Source organism: Athene noctua, chromosome 2, assembly GCF_965140245.1.
Source record: "Athene noctua chromosome 2, bAthNoc1.hap1.1, whole genome shotgun sequence".
NCBI classification, from domain to species: Eukaryota; Metazoa; Chordata; class Aves; order Strigiformes; family Strigidae; genus Athene; species Athene noctua.
Genome location: NC_134038.1, coordinates 166675910 through 166699838, shown reverse-complemented (window position 1 = coordinate 166699838; position 23929 = coordinate 166675910). Strand labels below are relative to the sequence as shown.

Genomic DNA, 23929 nt, shown 5'->3' with positions numbered 1-23929 from the left:
TCATCCTCTGATTTCATAAGCAGCAACAACTGGATAACGCTTGGCTTTATAACTTTAACACATGGCAGACCCTAAAGTAAACCACTATTCTCTCTACACAAATGGGCTCCTCTGTTGCAACAAGGGCAGGCAATACTCATACTTTTGGCAGAAGAGGTACTCCTGAGACTTCCTCAGCTCCTTGCTTGTTTGTATGTGGAACCCTGTGAAAGACTCCTCTGTTTCTTCTTTGCAACCAGAATGGATGAACTCCAGGAACTGGTCATAGATTCCCCTCCATCTCTTCTCCACAGGGAACTCCTCAAGGCCCAGCTGACTGTAAAACATAACATGGCATTATGCTTTTCTGTGTCCCTCCTCAAATATTTCAGACTACCTTCAAATATGAAAGGTTCTCTAGAATCGGATATTAACACAAGAACTATGGGAGCCGAGAAAGATGGCAGTGTCTAAACTGGTAATCCAGTGAAAAACAGCTCAAGGAGATACTTTGGGTGAAGAATAATTCCTGGTGCACGGAACATCTATAATCTGGATCTTTGCTGGTGAAGTGATCACAGGCTTTCTGCTCCACTTATGGATGTTTCTAAATTTAGACTATTTCAAGTGCAACCCTGCAGAAAAGACTGATGGCAAGAAGACAGCTGAGCAACCTCCACCAGTAGCTATTGCTGCCTGAACAACACAGGAAACAGGAGCTGTTTCTGCAACACAGATACTCTGCTGGACTGGAAATGTTTTGAAGAGGAAAGAAAAGGAAATTAAACCGGATTTTGGGGGAGGAATTCCTCTCAGAGGACAGGCAGCTGTCTTTCCCACTGAGACTCAATGATTTGGGTTAAAACAGCTGAACCTAGGCTCTCCACCCTGACAACCAGCACATCCTTTTGTAGGGTTCAGCCCTCAGAGTAAGAGTCTATACCAAAGGATGTGGCCTGATAGCTTCAGCTCAGCTGCTCCTGCCCTGCATTTGCACCATGGCCTGCCAAAGCAGCATCATGACCGGTAAAGCTCTAATCCTGGCTCCACGTAGAGCACTACCCCCTTCAAGCCCTTCAGAGCTTCTTGAGCTTTCCTACCTCTAGAGTATCAGCTGGTAATATTCACGTAGTAGCACAGAGGGACAGGAAAGGAGCAAGTGATGCATTTTAGCAGCCCACCTTTGCTTGTATAGCCTCAGACCTGTCTGTGTGTACACAAAGAAATGAATGTGTGCATGCACACATACATGCACAAGTCACTGAAAATGTTACGCCTCCATAACTCTCTCCAGTCTGAGGATGGGAGTATATGGATGGTGGCAGGACGGGAGTAGAATATCTAGTTTCTGCTTCCTATGCAGCGTTAAAATTAAATGACAAACTGTGCTCTCTTTTTCTCCTTTCATTGCATATAAACCAGTTTTTAAGATCAAATCTTTCAGGCAAAGGACTGCCTTGGTCCCTGTAGGGTTCGATCCAGTACTCCCCTAGGTAGAGTCAAAATACAAGCCATGACCCAAGAAGTCAGCTGTTGTTGCTCACATTTTGGTTATCCGGTCATCCAGCTGCTCGTTTGAAGTGTTCAGGATGCCGTGCGTCTGAAGGCCTTGGCCCGATTTGTTAGTAAAGGTTCCCTCCAAAATGAAGCCATTGGCAAATGACAGTTTTCCCTGCAATAGAGAAATAAAGGGTTATTCTGCCAAGATCTCATTAGAGAGAGGAAAGAAGCTGGACCGAGATCTCAAAATTCTCTTTTCAACAGAGCCAGCTCCTGAAACGGCGACCAAGAACATCTTCCAGCATGGAGGTGCACATTTTCATCTTCCGAAGCAATAGAGTCATTAAGGTGGCAGTCACTGAAGAAAACATGTCCTTGCTACTGAATGACACACATAGGATTCTAGAGGGGAAAGACCACCACAACTGCAGAGTAAAACATTTACATTACGCTTTACAAATACCCGGTATCTTGAGTTATAAAATTTTCTGGCTTAAATTTGACAATATAGTTATTTCTAACCTAGAGTGAACACACAAAACTTCAATTTCTCCTCTGTTTTTCCTCCGCTCATTAAAAACACAAGCAAGTTTGGCCTCACAGGTAAGCAGAATCACATGATATTCACCATAAATGCTTTCAATATGTTTGCTGCTACCAAGAAAAACCTTAAAGTCTCTTGAGGCAACTACAGAAGACATGCAGTAGCTTGACTCAAAATTAGAAGTTTTAATTAAATCAAATCCAAAGCCAAACAATATCGTAACTAGTCTGGCTTTAACTACAAGCCTGAAGCCCTCACTGCTAATAGCAGGAGGCACTCCATCTTTAAAGAACAGATTTTATAGACTAACCACTAAAACTAAACATTAATTTTGGAGGAAGCGGTATCTAAGCCCTATAATCAGTTTCTGCAAAATCTACCCCAAGTCTTCTGGCTCAAGAAGGTGATGACAAACTCTTCCTCCCATGACAAATGAGTAAATGACAGGGCTCATTTGTAATCGTTACCAAGTGTCTATTGTGTCTATTTTGACATCCACTCATTCTGATAGAACCATACACTTCCTGTCAGACTCATCATAGATCTCTGTAACAAGCCGGAGGACTAGTTTTCTCTGCAGTGGGCAGAGAACTCTTTACGAGCACTTTGACCAGATATTTCTGTTGAAGATCAACCACAAAATGTTGAACATGTCAGTGCAGCATCCAGATTGCAAAATTAAGCCTCCAAGATCCCTCAGTTATGTTAGCGTCTCGGTTACGTTAGTGCAGTGCTGGTACTGCAACTCTGCTTGGATTGTAAATCATTTCCTGTGTTCCCAAGCACTACAAAGGCTAAAACGTTTGTTCTAAGAATATAAAAACATCCCAACAGCGGCTGTGAGGCACAGCCAAAAATGTCCCACAGAAAAACAAAAAACCCCAAACCCTCAAAGTAAACAAGATAGTAAAAATCAAAACAATGCACAAAGCCCCCAGCTACTTGAAGTCTCTCAGCTGCATCCTTTCTTCTGTGAATGGGACTGATAATAGAAAAAAAAAAAAAACACAAAACAAAACAAAATACCAAACAAATGGAAAAAAAAAACCAAACCACAACAAACAAAACCCAGGAAAATGTTCTCTTTAGGGGGACTGAAGGAAGTAGAGTGGCAGGGTATGAACTTTGACGATTAATCCATCAACCCTGTGGAAAGCAAGCAACCGTATAGAAAGGCTGAGATGAAGGAAGTGCTCACCTTTCCAACAAATGTTAGATCTTCTGTGAAGTTCCCTTCATAGACAGAGTCATCTTCCAAGAGCAGAATCCCAGAACCCTTCGTTTGAAAGCAGAAGTAGTGAATTTATTACATTAACTTCCTATCTGCTCAAATTAATCTAGAAACAGCCTGGCTTGGACTATTTATGGGCTGCAGGCTCAGAATCTTTCTGAAAGCCCAACATGTCATTGCAATGCTCAAGAGAAAAACAAAGAGATACTCTAGAGATAACCCATTAGGCATCACTGCACACAGAAGTCCTGGGTAGTTAAGGAGGTTTTAAACAACAATTTATTTCCCTAGAAGAAGGAACAAAAGGCAGGTTCCTGTTCTAAGAACAGTCACCAAGAATTGCCATATGGGTCAAGCTCCTGGTCCTCCCAATCCTATGACGTTTAGGTGACTGTAGGCAATCGTGTCGTTGTTTTAAAGATAAGAAAAAAGAGGAAGGCAGCTGCTATGTAGAATTAGTTTATTCCCTTCTGTGCAGTCAATGGGGCTTTAATGAGCTGCTCCTAAACGTTCATTAAATGACTTGTCCCATTATCTCCCAACTCCCTTGGCTGCTTACAGTAGTTGCACATTTCAGGGAAGGAGCACCAAGAAGCAGAACAGACACTCACAGAATCACAGAATCGTCTAGGTTGGAAAAGACTTTGAAGATCATCCAGTCCAACCATTGACCTAACATTGACCGTTCCCAACTACACAATATCCCTCTAAGCGCTATGTCGACTCTACTCTTAACCAGCTCCAGGTATGGGGACTCCACCACCTCCCTGGGCAGCACATTCCAACGCCCAACAATCCGTTCTGTAAAGAAATGCTTCCTGACATCTAGTCTAAGCCTTCCCTGGCACAATTTGAGGCCATTCCCTCTTGTTCTGTTGCTTACTACTTGGTTAAAGAGACTCATCCCCCCTCTCTGCACCCTCCTGTCAGGGAGCTGTAGAGGGCGATGAGGTCTCCCCTCAGCCTCCTCTTCTCCAGACTAAACCCTCCAGTTCCCCCAGCCGCTCCCCAGCAGACCTGTGCTCCAGACCCTGCCCCAGCTCCGTTGCCCTTCTCTGGACACGCTCGAGTCATTCAATGGCCTTTTTGGGGTGAGGGGCCCAAAACTGAACCCACTCATCGAGGGGCGGCCTCACCAGTGCCGAGCACAGGGCTCAGATCCCTTCCCTGTCCCTGCTGGCCACGCTGGTGCTGACACAAGCCAGGATGCCATTGGCCTTCTTGGCCCCCTGGGCACACTGCTGGCTCATTATCAATCCCCCCCAGGTCCCTCTCTGACTGGCAGCTCTCCAGCCACTCCTCCCCAAGCCTGTAGCGCTGCTGGGGGTTGTTGTGGCCCAAGGGCAGCCCCCGGCATTTGCCCTTAGTGAAACTCCCCCAGTTGGGCTCAGCCCATGGCTCCAGCCTGTCCAGGTCTCTCTGCAGAGCCCCCCTACCCTCGAGCAGATCAACACTCCCACCCAACTGGGTGTCATCTGCAAACTGACTGAGGGGGCACTCGATCCCCTCGTCTAGATCATCAATAAAGATGTTAAACTCATACCAATGGGGAAAGATTCTTCTTGTTGGGGCTTAGTCCATGGTTTGGGCCCAAAGGTTTATACATATCCATAACAGCCAGAAAATGTGGTCACTTTTAGAGCTGTAACACATTTTCCACTGGAATGGTTTTCTTGATGGAAAGCGCCCTTTCTGGCAAAAATAAAACGTTTCCAAGGGAAGCTTCTTGGCCATACCAATTTTCCACTAGGAAAACTGAAGTGACTGCTCCCCACCCGGAAGCCTTGTGAAGTTAAAGGAGCCTTTGGCAGCTGGCGTACCAAAAGACAGCTTTATTTTGGTTTCCCACAGATGGAGGTTTTATGGAAAGCTCTTCCGACAAAGTTTCCATGCTAAACATTTTGTCCTAATTTGGTGAGCGGGGAAGGGGTTGTTTGTTTTTTTAAGCGTGTATTTTTCATGAGAAGAAATGCTTTTTTTTCCAAGCCAGTTCTAGTGATGCCAATCCCTTTTGCTTTCCCTGCAAACATCTAAGCTTTCAATGATCTGGACAGCCAGCTTGCCGTAGGTAAGCTCACATTGGAAAGATAAAGGCTTAATGATCTCTAAGATAGATGTAGTATCATATATAACTGCACAGCACTTTACGTATGAGTTGTGGTCTACAGTTGTGACTTGATGGTCAGATCCTACCTGCACCTCCAGAAGATTATAAGAAACAAGATTTAATCTAGGCCCTGTTCTTCAAAAACATTATTATAGTAAAATAACAGTGCTTACAGTTTCTTTCTTTCTATTTTCTCTCAAAGATTATCAAATGAAATTTTAATTTTGCCCTTGATGGGGAAGCCCATGTCCCATTAATGTAGAGAGTCCACTGAAAATGGATACTCACCACCATTTTATCAGCATGAAATGTCCTTTGATAGCAGACACCTGACTGGGTTACTACAATGCCTTGTCCATGTTTGTGATCATCAAGCCATGTCCCTATGTATCTCTCCCCTCTGGAATGCAATAGAAAACAGATTATTTTTTTTCCCTGTTTTATTAAAACTCAGTCAATTTGATATATCACTTACTGAGGCTAGTTTTACCTGATATAATGCTCCATGCAGCACAAACTCAAATCATATAATGCTTCCCCAGGAGTTCAAGTCTTATAGTAGAGGTTGAACACATACCCCCTTCACTCCCAAGTCTCCCCACCAGAACATGAGACTTCATCCCCGCCCATAGAGGGACAAAACTGTTAGGCACCTAAAGCCAGCTCTGATCTATAACAGCTTTACCTATCTTTGTCTTCCCAGACTCCATATCCATTCTTCTTGTCATTTTCCCACTGTCCTGAGTATTTAAAAGGATTCTTAGCTGAGAAGTTCTCCAGTATCCCAAACCCTTGGCGCACATTGTCTTTGAAGTAACCTTTGTAGACCATATCATTCCCATACCTGCAGGCAGAGAGAGACAGATAAAATTTAAGACTGTGCCTATTTGATAGCTGCTATTGGAGTAGGAAGCCAGGAAATTAAGTAGATTGGGCTCATCTGCCTGATAAATATTCCAAATATTTGACTGATAGCTCTGGAGACAGTAGTTGTTCACTATTAGGAACACGCATCACTTAAGCTAGTCACTCCACGGGTAGTTTTCAACATTATCTAAGGACACAACACTTAGGCTTGCAATTGCCCTGGAAGAGGCCACTCAGTCCTTGACCTCTCACCAGCTAGGCTGCAGTGACCACTGGTTAATCCAGAGTAGGAGTAGATAAGATCAAGCAGGAAGCCAGGTCTGCCTTTACCTTTCTATGCTCGCCAACTACCCCTTCTCCTAGGCTCGTTCCCCTGGGAAGAGTTTCCCTTAGCTCTGTCCATCCTGGCCAGCAGATCTTCACTGCTACATCAGAGAAAGCACTTATGCTAAGCAGGGCTATCAGCTATAATTATCAACATGCTCTCACATTTGACACCAGAGAAACTAGCTCAGCACTGCTCAGCTGCCTCCAAGTGCCCCAGAAATTTCTGCATGTCCTGTACTATGAGTTTGATGCATAAATAAGGAGCACAACAACGAAGGTGGCCTATCCCATATTAAGTAGCTGGAAAGCTGGGCTGTGTGCTTTCCTCTGCCACAGTTGGCTAAGTGAAAGGAGGGGTAAGTATGTGCAGTAAGTATGGGCAGTCCAGTCTTTACACAGACCAACCCCTTTGGCTACAAGCCACGTGTGACCTCAGCAAAGATGAGGGTGCTGTTGTGCTCAGTGCTGTGTAAACAAAGCAAGCTGGCCTTGTCCAGTTAACCCCACAGGCTGCAAATGAAACCAGTTTCTACCTACAACCTGCTGAGCAGGCTTCTGCTGCCATTTCTGGCTTTCTAAATGGAAGTAGACGGTGGGTAAGGCTGGGGCACCATCATGTGCCCACAACACAGGGCTTTACATGCCAGACTGCATCCAAATTCCCAGCATTGCTTTTGAGACACAGGTGTGCAAATGACTGTTTCCAGAAGCATTTCGATGAGTAAATAAAAAAACTCTTAGACTCTGAATCTTAAGTTCTCTGAGGTTAAGCTCAGAATTTGAGTGAGAAAAAAAAAAGCCAACTGGGGGAACAAGCCCCCTTCAGCAGTTCAGGATAACAGTTATGGCTCCTGGAGAAACAATCCTTTCCATCATTAAGGAACTACTCTATACAGGATTTAATCTGGATAGCATGGCCGGGGGAGGCAGAGAGAGCTGTGTGCTCCACCAAGGCTGTCCAGGGCTGATGGCACACCATGCGCTCTCTGCTCTGCAACCACAACCATAACCATGAATGCAAAATTATATCCTCACCTATAGGGCACAAAGGATGCTGTGTCAGGTAGTTACTATGGTCATAGCTCGCAGAGAAGCTCTTACTATTCTAAGTAAGAGCTTCTAAGCTCTTGTTTTATCAGGAGATGCAGGGCTTGTGAAGAACTGCCCATCTCCAAAGCAGAAGCTTTTGGTGCCTTTCACAGTGAGGTAGGAACATAAAATACATGGAGTCGCCTTTTTCCACAGAGTCTGTCTTTGGGTTTTACTTACTCACAGATTCCATAGCCTCTCATCTTGCCCTCATACCAGTGGCACTTATAGCAGTCATATCGGTCTTCGGATTTGCGTGGGACAAGGCATATTCCAAACCTACAAGGTGCAGATGGCAGAGGTCAGCATGGCAAAAGGTGACTCAGTTGTGCTAGATGAAGTTTAAAAACCATCCAGACTTCCAAGCTGATTTGCATGGTTGGGGTCAGCTCTACCTCTGACACTATTTCCAGGTGTCAACAGACTTGCTCCAAGGAAGAACTCATCTCCTTGTGAACTGCAGTCACAGTTTCTCACTGCTTTTTCTACAGAGTTATTTTCAGTGTTGTTTTCTTCCTGTCTCTCCCCATTCCCCAGTTTAGAAATTGAGTTAGACTACCAACGTAATTGCTTTGGTCCAAACGAATTGCTTTCTTAATCCCAACGCAAAGTATTTGAGACATTTTTTTTTTGCTTTAAAAACCTATTCTAAAAACTTGTGGAGAAATGAGAAATCTAAAAGTCTGATTTTTCAAATAGTTTTTTGAAAATAATGCTGGAATTTCATAGTATGGTTTCCTTCCCCTGAAAACCCCTCGTTTGAGGGTATTTCACATTAATAAATACACACAGATTTATTGATCTAGGGTAAGATTCATCCAGATAAAGAAACGTTTGCATGTGAACTGATCATTTGTGCACGCTCCCTATCTAGGTTACAATCTCCTCAACCTTAAACCAGGCATTAGATGAATTGGGCTGTAACAGCGAACAGAATCCCTCTACAAGATGCCAGTGTCCCTGTATCTCTGGGAGGAACCAGTTCTTAGTTTATTCTGAAGGCAAGAAACGTCCTGTTTTTTTTCAGGCTTACCCATGCTCCAAGCCCTCTTTGAAATCTCCAACGTGGTTGCGTCCATCATGCCACTTCAGTGTCCCCCTGCAATTCAAAGCAAAGATCACACCAGGGAGATAGATCCCCAGCAACGTTCACCGCTTCAACAGAAGGTATCAAGGCACAACCTAACATCAAAACATTTCCTCAGGGAACAGAGACAACGATGTTCTCCAGGCACCTCTGAGACCTTGGTTTGCACCATAAGGATTTAACACCATAATGTTTTCATGCCCTGGAATGAGCGGGAGGAATCCTCTTCCAAGTTCCCTAATCCCAAAAGCATTTTGTAGAATTGCTGGCTTATCCATTTAGGACCTTGCACGTGATCCCGTTGTAATCGCAGTGCACCATGTGATTAAACCAGCTGAAGTTCCAGCATGACACATCCCCGTTGACAACATAGTGACACCACGGTACAGAACTTCATTGTGCCAGACACTATGAAAACAAGAGACAAGAACTGGCCTAAAGGGATCGTATTATCTTTCCATCTCTTTTGTGTGGGTGTTGTAGAAACGATTACATGAGGTAACAAATGCAAAATGAGACTGGAACAGTCAATGCAATGGTCAAATTACTGCATGGCCATGCCCAGTTGCATTTCTCTCCCTCCCGGTCTCCCACTCCACCCACACCGTGTTTTAATTCTTGCATCATCCCAGACACAGTCAGCTCCCTACACATTCACCAACCAGAGACAACAGAAGATGGTACAGTACCAAAACCATGATGCGTTTGTTTGACTTTCACTGAGGTTGTTGCTTTAAACACCCACATGAGACGTTTGTCGTTGTTTTTTTTGTTTGTTTTTGTGTTGTTTTTTTTCTTTCTGGTATTTACAAGGAAGCGGTCAGATTAATTTTAAGTGGATTTAGAATACATCTCCTTTTTCTTTGCTAGTATGAATGCCAGCAAAGGAGAGCAAGTCAGAGAGAATGCCTGCTCTAGCCATGGGGATGGTTTAAGCTACTTGTACCTCTTTTCCCCACACCAGGTCACCAGGAGTACTGGGACAGAACAGTGTTTCTGCTGAAGAGCTCTGATTCACACTGCCACAGCTTTCTGCTCATGTGCGTTGCCCTACCATCCTCTCCCTCAGATGTGGATAAGCCTTGCTGCTCTGTAACCTTGCAAGTCATATAGAAGAGCAATTTCAAGAGTGAGAAGGCAAGCCTAGCAATTAATCAATTGAAAACCCAGGTATTAAAACCACCTGAAGTCACTTAATCCTGCCACAAATTTCCCGGGATGCCTCAGTCAAGCCACTTAATCTGAAGCAACAGAGGAATTTATTAATCCTATTTCTCCAACCTTAAGAAAGGAGGAGACAAAGAGCAAGGAGAGGTGCATCCTTCTGTGTCTGGCATGCAGTGGTTTTCAGAGCTCTGTTAGGAGTGCAGGTGCTGGGGAAGGCGGGGATGATGTAAAGGACTGCCTCAGGCATAGCACTACTCTAAACACCTATTAAATGCTATTCTGGGGCAAGACGTAATTTCTTCCACAGAGGATTCAGGATCAAGCTTTTGATTTGGGATATTCTCATTACTTTAAGGCTCTTTCAAACCAAATCTCTACATCTTTATTTTGCTTCAATAGCAACTGTAAACAAACCGTGTAAAACTCGGGAAGTATAAAACTTCCAAATCAACCTCTTGTTTTGGTGTCTGAGGAGTTTGGTCATATTTCATGTTTCTTCACTAAAACAGAGACTATGCTCTACCTTATGTCAAAGAGGTTTTGGTCGGGACGATTTAACCTTTGATTTACAGACCATTCCCTTTTGGCAGAGCTCACTCTCAGACTTCAGTTGGATTTAGAGAAGAGTCCTCCTGTTCATAAGAAAAGCATTTGAGCCTCTTTTATACTTAATTTTATTTTTTTTAATTTCCTTGACAATAGTTTGGATATTAAAATGGATTTTAATAGAACAGGATAAAACTTTTCTCTCCTTCACAAGCAAAGGCTTTTTATTGGGTCATCATGATGGTAAGATTTTATGCCTCGGGCTGAGATCTTGAAAATAAACATTAGCTCAAGTCTAAGTCCTAATTACAGGTATAAGCCAACGCAGCACTTTCAATGTGATCATTTCCACATTATTAGGGGCAGCCTTTATTATTTACTGCATAAACCAGTATCGCTAGGAAGACATCTGCAGTACAACAGATCACGTGTCAGGACTCATGCTTTGACTAAGCCCTGAAATCAAGCAAATTATCCCAGCTGCCCCCTGAATCTGCCCTCAACACCACATTTCCCTCTGGAAACAAGTGAGGCAGGAACCAGAGAGGCTGGCACACCCTGGGACATCACCAGCGCAGTCTGTGGTCCAGGCCCTCAGCATGGGATGAATAACCCCATGTCCACGGCCACTCTGTGGCACTTATACCTCCACCTGTGCATCCACTGGATCCAAGAAGTGCTACACAAAGACAGCAGGGCCATCCTTGCACATTCTTGCTTAAGAAAGGGACAAAAAAAGGCTCCTTACTTGCCATGCGGCTTTCCCCAGTGCCACTCGCCCTCATAGGATGTGTTCTTGAACTTGCCCTCCAGCTTGAAGACATAGGTGAAGAAGCGGCAGGACGGGGGCTCGGTGCCTTCTCCAGACTTACCCCACAATGGGAAATCTCTCTTCCCGTTCAGTGCCTGGCGGACAGCCTGGTTCAGCTTCCACCGCCAAACAGCCTGGGGGCAGAGGAAGAGGAGTGCTGGACTAACAGTGAAGAAAACATAATAGCTCCCAAAAAGAGCTACTTCAGGAGAAGCAGCAAGAAGCTGTCTGGTTCCCATCAATTCTATGCCATTCAGCTTGCTGGGATGGCGAGTTATGGCCCATATACAGCATCAACAAGAGGTGTTATCTGGTGTCCTGCAAGTTGAATCCTGCACTAATGCACAACATTTTCACGTATTTAAGCCCGACTTTCACCACCACTAATCAGCCTTGGCACAGGACGGTGCTGATGGGACTGTATCAAGACCCAAGCTCTGCAGCACACACTACTGCCCGGGGCAGACCACTTCCAGCACCCAGATATTTGTCATCTACCATGACCTGCCTAAGCCACCTCTGACTATCTAATACTATATTGGCTCCACAGAGGGGGAAAAAAAAAAAACTCGAAAACCCAACAAACCCCACACTGCTTATTATTCTGCTTTAAATAATTTTTTAAAATGGCAAAAATCACAGAGGAACAGCCTCAGCTGCATTTAAGCAGGTGGAGAGCCCACTAATCTGTCTTCTGACTGGGGAGCTAAAATCCTGACCCTTCATGGGATTTCAACTTCCATTAATTAGCCAATGTTTTGCTTCCACTAGATCTCTATGCTATTCCCCTATTTCAAAACTTGGTGCACAGTATTTCAGATGGAAGAGAAAGAGTCTGCCCACTGCTGACCTTCATCTGTGGGTCTTTGGCAGAGAGAAAGAACGTTTCTTCTGGGGTTATAATGCGGAGTCTGTATCTGTGAAGCAAAAGACGTTACAAAGAACATGAAAAATGCATTTCTCAGCCAAACAGCAGTTCCCGCTCTTCTTGTTCCTCTTAAGAAGCTAATGGTGCTTTTGCAGTTAGGTTTTTTTCCTTCTCAAGAGGTACTCAACTAGTCAACTCATCTGTGTCGTCTAGGCCTGGAGCCTAAACCATTTTATTATTGATTGATTTCAATATTTCAGTAAAGGCAAGCAATGCAAGCCCAAGCTGCTGTGATCCCATCTGAGAGGTGCTGCAATTATCGGTAGCCCAGAACCAATCCCACTGTGTGGAAAGGAGATGGGACAAAGTTTTGAATCATTTTCTCAGTTTCACAATCAAGTTGGACACTTTTTTGTTATTGTTTTTTTACCTCCAAGTAGAAATTTTTCACTTACAGTCCTGGAGCCAATTTCTCCCTGCAGTCATCATCTACCCACACAAGCTTCAGATCAAAACTCTGAAAGCTGTTGCCCTGGAACAAAAGGGAGAAGATGTTCCTGTTATTGATGTAAACATCACACTTTGCCTCCTCTCTGTCAATCCACTGAACTGCAAAGCAAGACTGGCAGCACTGTAAATTCCCTCTTTTGTGGTCCACGCATCTATCCTGCACTACGATGACAGATCTCGGAGACTGAAGAAACATAGGAGAAGGAAGAAAGTTTTTAGTTTAACGCTGAAGTGGTGTTCCATAATGCCATGGCTACAACTAACAGTAACAGACCTTCTTAGATGGCACTTATGTCTACAAGTTTCTTCCCTATCATTTGACAACACTCCCAAATCATCCCTGGCACCCAGTATGCACTAGTTTTGCTTATGATCTATCTAGGATTTGGACTCCAGATGGCACAGCCAGTAACGGCCCACAAGTACAACATTTAAGAGGTCACAATTTTGATCAATAGCACACCAAACAGAAGAAAATAAAATGGTTGAAATATTAGGAAAGGAATGCATTTAATAGTACATTTCCCTTCCCTATCTAAAGTCCAGATGCCAACACTACAGAGTTGCTGTCTGTAAGGATGTCGTTGGCCAAGATTAGGTACTAGCACTAGGGAGTTCACCACAAGTTAATCACTGATGTATCTACCAGATTTGGGGGAAAAGGGAAGGGAGAGTTCAGATTCCCAGCACCAGAGCCCTCACCAGCAACCTCCTGCTAGCAGCCCAAGCTAACCAGTTCAATCCCAGTCCAGTTACATCTTCCCAACCTTCAATAACAGTCATAGCAGCAGATGAGACCTAGTGGGTGGGAACTGTTGACTGAACAGAGACGTCCACAATGTAGAAATCTTGGTATGAGCTAGTTACCCTGTGTTCTCATCCTAGTCAATGGAGCGGAGGACATGATTCAACTCATCCTCATTTTGGCATATAAAATAGGTCAGATAAACCACACCCAGACAGCGCATGTTTCTCTCCCTTGACTATAAAGGGAGCCTGGGGTCACTTGCTCACACCGAGATCACTTACAGTGCTAAGAAATCTACAATGCAAAGTTGAATGAGATAATCACCACCCTATTTCCTCAGGCTTAGACCCTGCAAGCTGAGTGGGACTGCTCAGCGTTATCACAAAGGCTCATGTTTGGAGGAGCCATAAAACATATCAGCTCACAAGGCAGTCCTGTGTTTGGACACCTGAGGGGCTGGCACATGACTAAAGAGCAAGCAGAGAGAGGTGCATATGAAGAGAGCCCTCCTAGATTACAGGTGCTATCAACCAGAGCAAGCCAAACTGGACTTAATTAACATGCTGCAGAAGAGCTTTGAACATGTATTATTCATTTAGATACCCACGGCTGTAAACACTCCCTCTCTGCCCCACACCCAGGCCCCAAATCCCTAAAAGAGCCCCAAGAACACGTGTAACTTCTGCTCCCGTGCTACTAGCAGGGTCAACCATGCAAGATCATATTCAGTCCTATGCATGAGTGCTTACAGTGTAATATCTTTGACCTACCAGGCAAGCCCCTTTTGAATAAGCAAGGACAGAAATCAATAGATATATATGCAGGCATGGGTTTGGGTTACTAGAAAGGTGCCTGTGGTGGTTGGATAGTACACATTTACTAGGGAAAAATGTTATGTGGATACTCCTCTATTCTTTCGTCATTAGGCTTTCTTTTATTCTCCATTTCAACCCACAGGTGCATGGATCTGAGAGAAGGTTTTGCCAATAGCTAAGCTCTGTTGCATTTTCAGCATCAAAGGAACCTGAATTTTACTGTCATTTATCTGCCCTGCCCTTCCAGTCCTTCTGAAAGACTGTAAACTCACCTGAATTAGCACAAGGACATCATCAAAGAGCAAGATCCGATCTGATCGATTCGTGCTGGCAGAGATGGGAAGATTTTTGCTATCTTCCAGCAGCCTTCTTTCAGGTACACAGAGCATGTCCTGCAGAGGGAACCACGGAGGTCAAGATGGAGGACCAAAAGCATCAGGAAACATTAGGATTTGGGAGAGTATATTCAACTTAAACCAACAGTTCCTTCAGAGGCCACCTGACTCACGGCCCAGACTGACAGTGACAGCAGAACTGGACACAGCACTCAACTTCTAAAGTACCCAGTAGCCATAAGGTTTCTCTAAGACATCCTCATTTCCCTGCTCTATTGGCTTCAAACCAAGCCTCAAATTCCTGATCCATATTAAATTTCCTCCATGGGTCAGCAGAAGTGTAAGATCTCCAAAAGATCTTCCCATCTATAACTTACTGTGAATTTGTAGCTCAAGGATTTCCATAAGGACTTGGTAAAACAAGCTTCATCCAGGACTTGGCTGATGAAGGACTCCAGCTTCACATATTCTTTGATGGCACTGGTAACCATGTCCTTTTCAGAGCCCTGATAAAAGAAGACAGGACTTGAGCAACAGTTCAGGCATGGTTGTGCAGGACATCTACTCTCTGTGCTACAGCTGCAGAAAAACTACAGCAGCTCTGAATCCAAAGGGCTAATGAGAGATAACCCTCCAAACCCCTTTAAAAGGAAAGCCTCCCAAATCTAACATTATCTCTGCCGCCACCAGAAGTGTGCAACCTCAGGCCAGTTACTTGACCTTTTGCAGCACCTCTATATGATGAGTGGCTCGTACTACACTGGAGTGGCCACTGTTTGTTGCTTGGAGACCCTCAGGTGGTCTGCACTCCACTGGTGCTGGTTACTACCACCCCAGCCATCCACTCATTTTCCTTCCAACCTGCACCGGATTCAGCTCTGCAAAAGGTGTTAGCATAAGACAGTCAAGTAACATCACATAAAACTTCCTACCTCTTTGAGAACCTCATTCAGCTTGGTAAGGAGCAGTATATAATGCTCGATATGATCTCTGATAGGTTTCTGAAGAACAGTGTATAAGGCCAGTGACATGGAGGTCTCAGAGGTGAAGTCTGTGAGGAATAGTTTCAGCACTGTCATATGGAACTTCCAGGCTTCACTGCAAGACGGTGAATTAAGACAAAAGGTTCATTAATTAGTTTCTTCTACAAATTGTCACTCCTCTGCCTTCCAAACATTATATGCTATCTCGCTCCCACGGTATAGAAGGACTTGAAAGAGTAGGAGATGACATAGCGCAAACATATTTGCACACCGATCACACAGAAATAAGGCAATGAGGCCAACGAGAGCTCCATCCATCCTGCCTCTGGCCCAGCGGTCTTTGCAAATAGGAACCACACCCACAGACATACAGAACACAGCATGATTTTCACGATGGTTTGCACATCAAGAGGATGACTCAGATAAAGTGGCTGCAGATCCGCTCAGGTCTAGTGCTCACGCTTTCATTTGTTATTTCCATAAGATTCGGACAACATCTGAGACAAGCAGGGGAAATTTCCTGCCAGATTCCCAAAGAATCCTTTCTCAGGTCCCACCCCTTACCTGAACCCACAAATTTACAGACTTCCCCTCCTACAAAAGAAGTTGTGCATGGCTGGGAAGAGAGATCTGTAGAGGAAAGATTCCAACAGCTGCTGCCATGGTTTTAGAAGATGGCAGGAGCAGCCAGCATGGCCAATGCAGAGGAGAAGCAGAGATTCAGAGGACCATGAAACAGAGATCCCTGCAAGGTGTAGTGCTCACTACTGCTCGCTCCAGTTTAGTGTCTTAACCCCTACAATGTCACTCTCTTCCTATTAAGCATTCCTCAGCCCACTGACCTTTTGTTCTCTGTGGCATGTTCAAAGCCGCGGACTACAACGTAGTTTGCAAAAGTGACGAAATATCTGTTGGCAAGAAAACAGACGAACACAAGTATGAGTTGAGATAGAGATGCACATTAGCTACAAGGTTTAAGTGATAGAGGGAAGAAACCGATTTGAAAAATGCCATGTGAGGTCCACCTTTCCAAGAGAGGCAGAGAGATGTGGCTACTGTACTTCCCACCTTGGCTCACTCCCCTTCTGTGCCCTTTGCCAGCTCCTTGGCTTAACCGCCTTGTTGACGTTCTCACTAGTATTGTTACAGGAAGTTTAAATCATCCTGTCATTTAGCATAAGCAGAAGTAAATTTGCACAACTGTTCTGGAAAGCAAACCTACAAAGGCTGAGCTTAAGAGATCAGCTTTAGATGTATCTGAATTTCTGCTGGTTGAAGTAAAAGCCTCAGGTCTATATTACTTACTGATGGTAAATTCAAGTCAAGGTGTCCCACGCCAATGTAGCTCATCTCACACTAGAGGGAGATCGAGCCATATTTTGTCAGCAAACACCACGCTTTCTCCCAGTACTGTTTGCAGATAAGTCATGCATAGTGTCCAGGCTAATTACCATTTTTTTACATCTTTCAGTGACATTTATTTACTGCTGATTTTCAGGCCCCTGAACAGCGGCTTTGCTTCCTCCTATATCACTCCAATAAGCATGAGCCGCCGTAGGATCAGTACTGCACAGAGTGAGTCAGCAGAGGTGGGTAGGAAACAGCTCATTTTTGCATGTAAAAACAGGTTTTAATTTCAAAATGAGGGGAAATTAGATCTTGAGATAAACTTCTTTGTGTCACCTGAAACCTCAGCACCAGTTTCCATCTTTTACGTGCCTTTATAAGGCAAACCAGTTCTAATTCACTGAATCAGTTCCCAAACGAACAAGACGCGTTGCTCCAAAACCCCATTCACGTAAAGGCAAAGCTTGTTGTGCCTCACTTGCTAAAATGATACTGTCCAAGCAAAAACAAAAGAAAAAGTAGTCCTTCCTTCCTCCTCCCTCCACATACATGAAACCCAACAGAACCAAGACTAGGTGAACAGCAACGTCCAGGAGCCAGTGTGCCCATCTCCTGTTTCTGTGTGGGTGCCAAACTGCACCGACGTTACCAGCCCATCTGGCAAAGGCTTGGCCACGTTTATGGCCAATGTGATAAATGAAGGATTCAACACTGTCTGATCTTTACGCCATCTCAGATGTCCATAAACCTTTTTTTTTTTTTTTTCTGCTAGGACATCAACACACAGGTTACACATGGTACAGCGCTTTTGGTAAACATTTTTTTTTTTTTTTTTGCATTGCAGACAGATGGGGAGCAGACGTAATTAATTATAGAAATGGCAGCGTGGCAGTATGTTTTTCAGATCATGCTACATCTATCCCTTGCTATCATATCCCTTGCCAAAAGCTGAAATATGTGGCACAAACAGGTGATATGAACCGTGTCTAGTGACATCTTCTTTCCTTGTCCCTATGAGTCCTTTAAACCTGCTTGTGCATGACTTTCTGTTCCTGATGACAGCTCAAGATTTGTTCTCGTAAATTTCCCAGGCACAAATTCTACCCCCTGTCCTCTTCCCACTTCTATGATGCATTAAAAAAACTATACTTGCATGAAAAAAATTCTGCCTCTTACAAGTATACTCACAGCTACAAAGAAGGCTACTTGTACTGCCTGCACAGATGCTATATTCTGCGGCACTTGTCGTGAGCACTGAATTCAATCACTTCCTTGACCTAATGACTAAATACTAGTGGACAGGACTGAACAAATTAAATCCACTAATTAATTGCACCAACCTACCAGTTAGATGATAAATTTGGCACCCTATGCTGCTCCAAAATGCTTCTGTACTTACTGGATGTAGAGGCTTAAAAACAGGTCTCCTTTCCAGACAGTGTAAATGTCCTGGATGCAGAATGACTCAGAGCTGCTGTGTTTTTGTTTCAGCATGCAGTAATTTTCTTCTGTGAGGTTCCAGAGAGCTTGAAATCGATCATTCAGGAGCCGGAAGAGCTTAAAGTTCTCCTTTCCCTTCTGGTCTTTAGGCTCTTTTAGGAAAAGATGGGGGAAAAAGGTTATCAGAAAGCCCCGACTCCAAGAAATCTTGTGGAAAACATTGCCTATGTCTAATACTCAGGCCAATTTTTCAGTGTAAATCACATATATTCTTAGAGGAAAACAATGTCAGGGAGGAAGGAGGTGATGATTAAGGTTGTGCCCCTGTGAGTGATTGCATGAGCTATCATGCTAGGTCTTTGTCCTTCCCATTCTTGTGGGGCATGTGGTCAGGGCAGCCTGTGAGGCTCAGCCCCAGCTCAGACATGAGCACTGGAGGAAAATTTTCTGTCCCTGGCCCAAAGGGCTGTTCCCAGTCTCCTTGGAGGCTAGACCAAAAAAGGCAGTGACACGAGAGAGAACCACCCTACGGGCCTAATCCAGTCATACCACTTTTGGCTAGACAGGCTTGTGAATATTTATATGGATTTGTTATTTCAGTGGAGCTGCTCTGATTTACTGCCAGCTCAGAACCTGTACCCACAAGTTTTATCTTCAAAGATGGGCATGACCATGGACTGAGAGCAGGGAGGCAGAATGGGCATGGTTTAGGGGTCGCATATATGCGAGATATATTTTGGATTTCCACATGCCATGCTGTAAACAAGCCTTGGAGCAGGTGTACAGGCTGATACAGGTTAGAATCTGGATTCACCTCTAAAAACAACAGGAATCACAGACTGAGACTTGAATGAAAGGCCATAGGCATCCTTAAGGGCTCACTATCTTAAATGAAATATCTCTACTTACCTCTTGCTCCAGCAAACCAGGCTCCAGCAAGTCCTCAGCCTCAGAGTTTCAGTTATAAATCCTTTCATAGGTGTGCCAGTGACTCAAGGCTAAAACTACAGACAAGAAAGTAGTCTTCTCTGACCTACCTGCCTGGAGCAGAGGCTTGAGGATGAGGGTATTTATCTGTGCCAGGCATGCTGAAAAGGTTTCCTCCACTTGGAGCAGAGATGCAGTTGCTTCAGCCGTGCACATGTCCTGGACACAACAGAGAAGTCACACATAAACTCCCCTGCAAAAGTATCCATCTACCAAGGCTTCAGCGCTCATTGCAAACCATCAGCCTTTCTGGCTCGTGACAGCACACAGAGGTGTAATTGCTGTCGCCAAAAAGCATTTGAAAATGTTAGAAGAGAAAACAGAAACCCAATAGCTCAACGTGAGCTGACGTCACAGAAGACCACCGAGGCTACAGCCCATTTTCCTGATGCCCTAAATTGGAGATCTTCTCGGGTGGACCATGAGACCTCTTCTGCATGACCGGAAAGGCCCTAAACTTTTGGATATGTGTTCATCCTGCTTAATGCCAGATTTGTTCTCCCAAAGAAAATCCCTGAAGTACAAGGCAACAAAGGATGAAGCAGAGCATGTCTTCCCGTATCTCTCACCAGCTTTCTGCCAGAGTGCCTCAGTCTGCATCTTTTGGCATTAAAAGATATCGTATGGAGCTGCTGAGGCGTGCCAGCCATGCCCAAACATCCAACCCTCCAGAGGAACAGAGGTCTGGTGTTACTCCCTTCCGAGTAGGACACTACACTGCTGGTTATATGTCACAACTGCTGCGTCAACAAGGAAAGCTTGCCTAATGTGGAAGTGGGCAGCACTTAATAAAAAAAAAAAAAAAAAAAGGGGAAAAAAATAAGGGGCAGCAAACCCATGTGAGCAAATTCCAGTAGCTTCCTCCTTCCAAGCCTTAACTCCTGAAAGGAATGGATCAGAGGAAATGAAGCCAGCTAATAGCATGTCATAAGAGACTGCTCTGGAAAAAGGCCAGGTGGTGAAGAGACTATGGGCAGAATCAGCTGATATTACTAATAGTGATAAAAACACAAACGTCTGAGATTCTTTGTGAAGCAAACCAGCAAACTCTAGGGAATGAATATGGTCTGTCCACATTTATCCTTAGCCTGGTCACAGTGCGCGCTCACAGGCTACGTTTACAATAGTAAGCAAGCAAGAATATGGCATCATGTTGCAAAGAATTAAATTGCTGAACCAGTGGCAGAGACCTCGGCGCAGTTTTGATGCGTGCCAACTAGTGCCTCTCCCAGACAATTCTCAGGTATGGTCCAGGGACCATTTGAAACAGGTAGTTTACACATGGTCATGCTGTTTTGGGAGGTAAGGAGAAATTAGCTATTTATAGGTTATGCAATAACCACTTGTCTGTGGGGATAGACGCGGTTTATTTACTAAGGGAGATGTAACTAGAGTCTTTGCACTCTTTCCAGGAAGAGCTGAACGGAGGTTATCTGCTGGTGACATCGTCTAAGACATCCTGAACCTCTACCCGGATTGCTACAAACAACAGGTGAGATTCATTCTCCTGTGTTGAGATGTTGGGAAGTCAGACGTAGAGGCCTAACCCTACTTTATACTTCATGGGAACAAATACCTCGAGCATCTCAGCATGGACTGTAAAAAGGTCACCCGGGTGGGATGACTAAATTAGGTGGGAACGCCTCATTTTTAAACTTCACACATGGGTGGATTCCTTCCTAAATAAGAGCTTGAGCTCTCTAAAGTCACCAAACTCGGCTTAAGAACTCCCTTTTCAGGTCATCCTGGAGCTTAGGCTGAAATGGTGTCACAGAACAAGGCACACTTTGCAGCTTGAACCGTTAGCTGGTCTGGTTTTAAGTGGTTGTTCAGATCTCGACACAACCAACGGCACAGATGAACGACAATGTTTTCTCCTTAGTAACCACCGCCCGTTAAATTTCATTTGTCTGAAAAATGGGAAGCATTAAAAAAATTCCATAATCTCATTAGTTTGTCCGTTTTCATACATCAAGGTCTGCACAACCATAAGGCTATTTTTTTGCAGGAACACTGGTGATTCGTCCCAGAGGAAAGCTCCAGGCATGCAAACAGGTCAAAAAGCTGGAATCCAAACTCCTCCTGGACACTCCCAGTGAAGGCAACTGAGCCAGAAAAAAAAAGCAAAACAAAACAGCAGCCAGCTCTCACCACAAAGAACCAAGAGGACAGGACAGATCTAAAAGTTTATTTTTTGCCACCACTTAATCCCGTCTTGTAGACACAGAGATAAAGTTGTTTCTTACAGGTCTTAGAGAGCACTCAAGCTTGTTAGACACTTCTAAGCATAAGTTGCATGCTTAATCGGTGAGTAAAATCAGGCTGGATGTGTGACAGCATTTTGTTTTCAAATGCTTCAGCAGACCAGCAGGTAGTCAGTGAGGTTATATTAGGCTCACTGAGTTACAGTCTGGTGGGGTTTATTTATTTTTAAGCCCATTTTTCTGGTTTGGGGGAAGAAGGGAAGATGATTCCATCATTTCAGATGTCTCTGACATGAGAGAGTGTCTCCAACTGGTCCTTATTCAATTCTGAAGAAAATGTTTTATCCTGTCCAAGACAAAAAGAATGGGTGCTAGATGCCAAACTCAGAAAGTCTTCCCCAAACTCTTATCAAAACAAGCAGAGAACCCACCCATTCATTACATACATGGCTTAATGTAAACTGAATGTCTTAAACCAAGGGTACAGATACCCAAAGCTTTGCTCCACAGGACCATGACAGTCTGTAAGCAGGGGCAGGAGGCTGAGGAGCCTCCTCAGGGCTCACAAGCACATGTGCAGCGCCACAGGAACATCACTGCCTCAGCCTAAGTGTTACTTCTGCTACGGTCACTTGGAAGAAGAACTATGTATGTCCAAGGTGGACCTGGGCATGATCTGGATGCAACACAACTCCTTCCGACTGTCATCTGCTCCCATGCTATGTCTCCTGCCCATCTGCAGTCCTGGTTCATGGAGGGTCTACGAAGACCTGAGCTCAGGCCTTATGGGGATGACCCCAAAGCGTTTCCATGGTGCAGCAAAACCCCTGCAGTAGCAACACTGTACAGACACCCAAGCCAACTGCAAAAAAAACAGAAATATTTGGATACTCTTTTCCATTATAACCTGATACAGATTTAACAGTGTTTTGTTTTGGGTTTGGTGGTGGTGGATTTTGTTTTGTTTTCTTTTCTTTTCTTTTTAGCAGTCATGTTCTCACCCTTCCTGGGAAAATTTGTGGGCTACGTCCTACCTGAACATGACAGTCAGGGATCATTTGCTGAATGGGGGAGCAGCATCAGTCAGCTTTCAAAACAACCCTTCCAGCACCACAAAAACCCCAAGTTGCCACATCACATCACCCAGTAAGGTCAGAGTGAGTTTCAGTCACCATTTCCAGGCTTTCTCCGTTAGTTCTGTGAGAACAGCATTTGCATACTTATTCTAGCCCAGTCAGGCAAAGAAGATTTGAAATTTGTCACCCAGCAAACAAAACCAACACTGGCTCAGCCACAAAAGGCAAAGGAAACAATCAGAACCGACCCAGGACACACGGAGGTCATGTTGTACATTCACACGTATGAAAAATGAATGCAAACCGCAGTGCCGTTGGGTGATGGGAGCGCTGAGCAGAAACCTGGGGCTGTCGCATGCAGTCTTGCCCCAGCTTGGATACAACTTTCACGTGATTCAGTGGTTTTGTAATTCTGTGTTTGCTCCCTGAAGGGCAAGGCAATCTTGTGCAGAGCCACTCTGAATTCTCTTCACAAGGTTTTAGTCTGCTCTTCATTCACGGCTCTGCTGCTAGGGAGTCAAGACCTTTGAAGATGATGCACTCCCAATGGACAGAATTGAGGGAGGTGCACCTCCAAGGAAGGATCCGCTAGCTGCACAAAGCATGACAGCATTCTGGTTCTGTGTTCAAAAATCAGAAATTCTACGCCCTTTGAGGATAGAGACTTCCACTGGCAAAACAAAACAGCCACCAGTCTGCTTCAGGCTCTCATGAGGAATGAGATCTCCCTAGGATAATGTTTTCCAAAGTATGAGACACATCTGTTCTCCTTAAATGAAGGCACAAGAAAGCTGTACAGCATGGGTCTGTAATTTGAGAAGGGACACATAATAGTATTCATGTAAAAACAGGAAAAAGACCTTGAGAAACAACTTCTCTAGAAGTCACCAGACTTCTGTGGCTCATCACATTCTTGGCCTGTCCACTGAGCATGACAATGAGGGGCAGGAAACTGGGTCATGCAACAGCTTATACCAACCTAAAGGGTTGCTGAGCATCCAAGACATGGGAGCAGCCTGGGTCATCTGGAGGAACTTTCATCCTCAATAGGGTTTGTCCAAAGCTGCACATTTCATCAAGAAAATACATGTCCTGAGGAGCCACAACAGCTTGTTATACCCTGTTTCAGGAAACTGCTGGAAGGGTGGGTGGAACAGATAGGAAACCAAGTAAAGAGACAGTTTTGCAGAATGCTGAGCCTCTGTGGTGGTACAACTCACCCCCTTCTTCTAGGCCACTCGGTGCTTGGTGCAATTTCCATCCCCCACCCCAGGCCACAACTCAAGATGAGTTGGGGATGGTGGTGGATCACAGCATTAGGGCACCCTCTTAACACACCTGGCACCTAGTGACATCCATAC

General features: G+C 44.5%; 1 protein-coding gene across 3 annotated transcripts in view; it reads right to left on the bottom strand.

The window, feature by feature from the left end:
• ALS2CL (ALS2 C-terminal like) overlaps positions 1–23929 on the bottom strand; it is a 49876-nt gene that overhangs the window by 9063 nt on the left and 16884 nt on the right. For all 3 annotated transcript variants that reach the window (XM_074901064.1, XM_074901066.1, XM_074901065.1), the window contains exons 2-17: positions 19339–19447; positions 18261–18453; positions 16357–16422; positions 15464–15629; positions 14909–15037; positions 14469–14588; positions 12579–12655; positions 12106–12172; positions 11193–11389; positions 8678–8743; positions 7825–7923; positions 6047–6205; positions 5650–5761; positions 3222–3299; positions 1524–1651; positions 143–316 (exon numbers count right to left, since the gene is read on the bottom strand). In XM_074901064.1, coding sequence (XP_074757165.1) covers positions 143–316; positions 1524–1651; positions 3222–3299; positions 5650–5761; positions 6047–6205; positions 7825–7923; positions 8678–8743; positions 11193–11389; positions 12106–12172; positions 12579–12655; positions 14469–14588; positions 14909–15037; positions 15464–15629; positions 16357–16422; positions 18261–18453; positions 19339–19447 — 1940 coding nt within the window. The remainder of the gene's footprint in view (positions 1–142; positions 317–1523; positions 1652–3221; positions 3300–5649; positions 5762–6046; positions 6206–7824; positions 7924–8677; positions 8744–11192; positions 11390–12105; positions 12173–12578; positions 12656–14468; positions 14589–14908; positions 15038–15463; positions 15630–16356; positions 16423–18260; positions 18454–19338; positions 19448–23929) is intronic.